At 38.7% G+C, this 6,868-nt stretch overlaps 1 protein-coding gene across 2 annotated transcripts in view; it reads left to right on the plus strand.

Annotated features, from left to right (window-relative positions):
- The first annotated feature begins 5,197 nt into the window (after positions 1 to 5,197).
- LOC102872662 (hemK methyltransferase family member 2-like) overlaps positions 5,198 to 6,868 on the plus strand; it is a 24,338-nt gene continuing 22,667 nt past the window's right edge. For both annotated transcript variants that reach the window (XM_006899403.1, XM_006899404.1), the window contains exon 1: positions 5,198 to 5,331. In XM_006899403.1, the coding sequence (XP_006899465.1) occupies positions 5,198 to 5,331 (134 nt within the window). The remainder of the gene's footprint in view (positions 5,332 to 6,868) is intronic.

Consider the following 6,868-nt stretch of genomic DNA (forward strand, 5'->3'; position numbering starts at 1 on the left):
TGCAGCTCTGCAACTGCATCCTGGCCCATCCTCACCCTTCTGCCCCCAACCCTCACCTCCTTGTACCCCCAATATGTTTTTCCAATTAAAAAAAATTTTTTAAAAAGAGTTTATGCACTCAAATTGCTGATCTTTCAGTTAGCAGCCAGATAAGTCATGGTATAATCAGTATGTAAGTAGTAACTAGTAAGAGAATGATTATCCATGTGGTTATTATCTATTTTTAATCTGCCTTTCCAAATTTGATAGGGAAAAATCCACACTTCCTCCCAAGCAATCAGTGCCACATTGAGCACAGAAATGGTAATAAAAGATACTTTCTCACAAGATATAATAAAACCCTAGATAGGAATCATACTCTGTGCTAAATTTCCATTATGAAGTTGAAAACATTTTAAATCAAATCAACAAGTATTTCTTGAGAATATCACGAGGATGGCACAGAGCCCAGCTCACAATCATCCATAAGTCAAACCATACATTCTACTTTCTTAAAAATAACAACTACGTTTACATTTCCCTTTATTAGCTAATGCATACAGACAAAAAGGGTATTTGACGTTTCTGTTTCTTGGTCCCTTGGGGAAAGGGAAAAAAAGGCCTTATTAGTGCTGTCTTCTCAATTTAACCTTATTTTAAGATTCTATGTGTACATTAACATCCCTGGGAGGTGTAAACAGTAGAGATTGGCTGCTAACAGAAAGTTTGGTAGTGTGAATCTATCCAGAGTCACTTTGGAAAAAAGGCTTGGCCATATGTTCCAAAGACCAAAATGTTTTTATGTACCGTCATGTGGGAACTGACCCATAGCTGAACCTATGGGTTTTCAGAAGTAGTAAATAGCAAAGGAGGAGATTGCTCATCTTTCTTTCACCGAGAAGCTTGTGGATTTAAACTACATGTATTTGGGATTACAGTGCAGTTTCTTACCACTGCGCCATCATCAAAGCCATTGAAAACTCTATGAAAAACAATTCTACTCTGACACACATGCGGTTCTATGAGCCAAAATTTACTCCTTGACAGATGATCTGCAAGAGAGTATTGCAGCAAAAATTTTAATTTTAAAATGTGTTTCGGGACTGCTTGGACTATCAGCTGAGTTGCCCTCTACATCTTTCATTTGTGCTCAGCTCCAAATAGTGTGCAAGGTCTAGGCAGAGATGAGCCTCAGAGTAGCGACAGTCTTCGCTTCTTCCAAATGCACCCAGGCAGAGGACAAGGTAAATACGGCTATCACTGATAGCACATTTCTCGGGATCCTAGTGTCCAATCCCCAGAAATGTTTTCTAGTCAGAATTCCAGCTCCTGATGAAAATGGTACCATGCTTGGCTGCTAAGGTTGGAGGTTCAAGTCTGCTCAGGGAGGTCTCAGAAGAACAATCTAGGAATCTGCTTCTGAAAGGTACACCCTTGAAAACCCTAGGGAGCACTGTTCTACTCTAACATACCTTGGTTTTCGTGAGTAAGAACTGAGTTAATAAGAGCAAATAAAGTTTCACAAGCAAGGAGAAAGATTCCAAGTAAATAAGGGAGCTCTTAGCCCGCAGTGAATTTTGCTACTAAGATAAAGGTCTCCAGCAGCCATTCAAACCCACCAAATAACCAAACAAAACCTCACCCACTGCTGTTGAGTTGATTCTGACACCATTGGGCTTCCACTTAATGCACTGATTATACCATGACTTATGTGATTGCTAACTGAAAAGTCAGCATTTCAAATCCATCAGCTCTCAGGTGGGAGAAAGATTGTGAAACACACCTAGACTCTTCCCAACCAACTCAATAGCAGTGAGTTTGAATAAACTATCACCACACTGAGAAGAAAAGGGAATGGTGCGTATCCTCCACAGTGATCATTTTCATGCAACTCAATTTCAAAAAGAGTGAATTCCATTCATGGTTTGATGAAAGTACAATCATTACTGACAATGATTAATTAACTGGCAGGGTTGTCAAAGAGTACTGGTAATTGTTCCAAAGCTTTTTTCTAGATAAATCCAATGTAATTATGATGACTGCTCTGAATTTCAGTAAAGCATGATTTAATACTACAGCAAGAGTGCCATTAAAATGTGAATAATAACTTTCCAATAATTTCTAGAAATTGAAATGGAATCTGTTTGGCAATAACATGACATTTTGACACCAATGAAAATATTTTCTGTCGTTATGTAAGCAATAAAAAATAAATGTTTTATAAAATTTATCCAGGAGGACTTATAACTAGGAAAAACAATCATAATTAATAAGATTTCATGGAGTATGCAGCAGCCAAAGATAACTTTTACACCAGCTGAAGGTGATGAGGTCATTTCTGGTCCTAGGTTCATAAGGCCTGACCACCTGTAGCGATTTTTAAAAAGCACTTGAAAAGCATTAATTTTCCAAAAGCGGATAGGCTGAGAGAGTCTCCCCCTTTTATGTAACTTCCCATTGTGCCAAAGTGATGGAATTGAGAGCACAGTTCAGTTTTTCAAGCAGCTGTTCCCATGGTGCAGAAATAAACGAGTCAAACCTACCAAGACCAGCTGGAAAAGAGATGTGAATCCACTATTTCTAAAGGCATTATGGACCTTAAATTCTCTTTTCAGGATGGTAGACATCCAAATCAACTACATTTAAGAGGATTGTTGTGAAATTATAAAATGAATGAAGAACCAGCCTGACAATTCAATTGGCTGGTGCAGACAAAGTTGTACCAGCAGGTAACCAGGCCTCTGACCATAGTGACTGTAGAGTTAGCCTGGAGATGAGAGGTTCATTTCACATTTTAAAATGAGCATAATTATAGAACAAGAAGATTAATGAAAGCAGTATCAGAAAAATAAAAAGTTACTTTCTTTATGAGCATCACCAATCTCTAACTTCAGAAGCTCTACCAAAGTTTTCAAGGTCCCAGGGCAGCTGAAATAGAATGTGCTTTACTGCTAATTAGTGGTTCAAACCTACTTTGAGGCCCTGCAGAAGAAAGGCCTGGTGATCTGCTTCTGTAAGGATGATGGACAAGTAAACCTGATGGAGTAATTCTACTTCGTAAAGTATGAAGTCACTATGACTTGGAATTAAACAGATACCAACAGGTTTAGGTGGTTTCTGTTTGACCCCAAGGTTTAGAGAGGAATATAGAGAGTCACTGAACTAAAAACTGGTCAGTGCTCAAACATTTCAGGAGGTAGCATATGATCAAGAACCAATGGTACTATATGACAACCATCTGGAACAAGGAGTGCCTTATGAGGAGGGCTGGGGGGAAAGAGGGCAGAAAATGTGCAACAATTAAAAAAAATTAGTAATAATAATAATAAAGAACCAATGATACTGAAGGATGAAGTTCAAGCTTCACTAAAGTTATTGGCAAAAAAACAAGGCTCTAGGAATTAACAGAATACCAAAAGAGATGTTTCAATGAACTGATGGAACAACATTGGACCTGCTCACACAACTAGGCTAAGACACTAGAAAGACAATTACCTGGACAACTGAAGAGAAGAGATCCATATTTCTTGCTTAACATAAAGAAAACTATTCACTGGAATATGGAAATTATAGAAAACTATCACACAAAAAAAAATTAAAAAAGAAAACTATCACACTCAAGAAAAATTTTACAAAAAGCCAGCACAGTACATTGTCAGGGAATTGCCAGAAATTTAAGCAGGATCTTTACAAGGAAGTGGATCTGAAAATATCCTTGAAGATGGCTTTTAGTTAAAAGGACACTAGAAATACGTTTACTTATGTTTTGTTGTCTATGCAAAGGCATTCAGCTGTGTGGATCATAACAGATTATGGATAACACTGTGAATACCAGGAATTTCAAAACAATTATGTTTATGTGTAGAGACATCAATAAGATTAAAACAAAGGGAGAATGATGATTCAAAATTATGAAAAAAGGTATGTCTAAGGATTATATCCTTTAATCATACCTATTCAAACTGCATGCTGAACAGATATTCCAAGATGCTGTATTATGTAACAAAGAACATGGGATCAGGACCGGGGGGAGATTAATAGCCTGCAATAGGTGGACAACACAACCTTGCTTGCTGAAAATGAAAAAGATTTGATACACTCACTTATTAAGCTTTAAGATGGTAGCTTCGGTGTTGGTTGCACCTCAACATAAAACAATAATTCTCACAGCCGGACCAATAACTACCATTTTGATAAACAGAGAAGAAACTGAAGTTATCAAGGATTTCATTTCATTAGATCCACAATCCATGTCTGTGGAAGAAATCAAAGAAGTCAAGAAACCAAACAGACTGAGAACACAAAATGAAGCACAGAGACTTGTACATCAATGTTCATAGCAGCTTTATTTATCATAGCAAAAACATGGAAACATCCCAAATTCCCAACCACAATCTTTTTATGTTTCTTGTAAAAGATTATAGAGTCCAAGAAAAACAGGGAAACCTTCAAAGACTGACACAGTGGCTGAAGAATAATCGAATTATAATGATGCCAAAAGACTGTAGTGTCTTCTTTTGCTATACATAGGGACACTGTAAGTCAAAACCAATTTCACAGTACCCAGCAATAATATAAAAAATAATTTGAGCTAATACAGCCAGTTCTGGTTGGTGAGGATGTGTGTGTGTGTGTGTGTAATAAAAGTACTTAATATATTTTTATTTCTCAAATGTTTCAAAAACTTATTGAAAGAATACAAATATCTGAATAACTTACAGAAGATGCATCACTTTGCTTGGGAAGGCTTATAAAAAGCGTGCATTTATGAATGAATACTAAGAATACAATTAGTGTAATTTAAAGAAAGCAGTCATAATAAAAATCTTAACATTCAACTGATCTAAAATAAGAATCAGCAAAATTTTTCAAACATTAAGAACTTTTAAACTAGTAACAGAAAAAAAGAAAAAACCCATGTACATAGCAAAAATATCTGTGTATTAGAAATAATCTTATCAAATTAAAGAACATTTCACCACATTGATCACTATGTAGTAATAATGGACAAAATGAAATTAGTGTAAATGTTGTGAAGAAGCAGCAAACGTTGTCGATTATACATCTTCCTACACAGGGACCTCCCACGCATGATTAAAACGAGTTAACGCTGGTAGAGCCGCCGCGCCCCAGGTTACTCTAAGCTCCGCCCTCACGCCCCACCTTGTGCCGTTGCGCATGCGCGCAGTCACACGCATGCGCCCGGGGCAAGAGGAACATGGCGGCGCCCAGATACCCTACGCCGCTACATGGGCACGTGGGGCACGGGCCGTTCAGCGAGGTGTACGAGCCCGCCGAGGACACATTCCTGCTGCTGGACGCGCTCGAGGCGGCGGCAGCTGAGCTTGCTGGGTGCGAGGAGAACGAGGGTTCCGCGGGGGAAATGCAGAGTCCTGGCTTGTTGGGGGTTAAGAGGCGGGGAAAGGCCCTTCTGCCTCTAGCACGGATTCCGCCCACTTCCCGTTGATTGACATCCTCCATGAGGTTTCCCCAGAAGCTTCCTGTAGTGCTTCGGATACTTCTTTTGCCGGTGTTGCTTTGATTTCTTGAGCTCCGTGCTTGCTTATTTCACCACGATGTATCGTTTCATTTGTGAGTCTGAAGAACGCATGCTCTTGAGGGCAACCAAATTTTAACATCCAATCATAAAGTAAAACAGTACTTCTTACGAATTTTTTTCTTTTGGTAGAGGGTCAGCCAAAGGAGACCTTCTCAAAAAGATGGATTGATGCAGTGTCTGCAGCAATGGGCTCAAGCGTGTCAGGCGATGAGGATGACAAAGGATAGGACAGGATTCAGATCTGTTGTTCATAGGATCACTATGAGTCTTGCAAGACTAGAAGACACCTTAACAGCAAAAGCCATGTGAAATTATATCCCTGCCCTTTAATACACAAAAAGGAAAAGAAGGCTAGAAAAATAAAATCGGTTAAATTATTGGAGTGGAGAAATCTTTTTACATCCAGTCAGTAACATGCTTAGCCCTGTGAAAACGGAGCTGGTTAAGGTAGCCACTGAGTAATTGACATGTGACCAGTACAATTACTTTGTTTAATGGTATTTTATTTAGGTAGTTAAAGTTTACCGCTACCTTACTAAACATAAGTTTATAGAAGTTATTTAATTTTTAAAGCCGCTGCTATCTAGCTGATACTCAACGCTGGTGGCTTAGTGGTAAGGAATTGTGCTGCCAATAAAAAGATAATACGGTTTGAATTCACCAACTGCTCCATGGTAGAAAGATGGGCAGTCCAGTGTAATTTACTGCCTTTGAAAACTTGCTAGAGTGTCAATCAACTAGTTCCAACCCAACAGGACACAACAACAACATAGTCTGTGCATGTCTGGTGTCTAAGGCCTCTAGGTTGGCCTAATGGGTAAAGCGTTGCCCTCTATCTCAAAGACAAGTGGTTTTAATCAATTCCCAGGAAGAAAAATGGGCCATCTCCCTTGGGATTTACAGCCTCATAAAATCCTTCGGGGGGGGGGGGGGGGTGTCATTTGTTACAATAGCATAATCTGTGGGGTTTTCCAGGTTCTCCGAGAAAGGAGACTGACCATCTTTCTCCGGAGAGGAGGGTGAATTTAAATTGTCACCTGAAACACTATGATACCAGGGTTTGTTAGAAGCAACTCTAGAGCTTTAGAACCATTCAAATGACTTGCTTGCAGTAAATTGGAACACATGAAAGATAAAAACTTGAACCTAGTTTTCTCAAGATGAACTAAACAGTTCTCAGAGTTTGGGGAATCTTTTTGTATTTTTGGATTTTTTTTTTTTTAAGAAAATGTATATTTTGTATTAACAGGTTTGAACAAATTCATTTTTTTAAATTTCCATACATTTCATTGTTACACTTTTCCTCCCTGCCTCCCCCACCCCCCAGTT

This window comes from Elephantulus edwardii, unplaced genomic scaffold (assembly GCF_000299155.1).
Source record: "Elephantulus edwardii isolate Elephantulus edwardi_28Jun2011 unplaced genomic scaffold, EleEdw1.0 scaffold00256, whole genome shotgun sequence".
Lineage (NCBI taxonomy): Eukaryota > Metazoa > Chordata > Mammalia > Macroscelidea > Macroscelididae > Elephantulus > Elephantulus edwardii.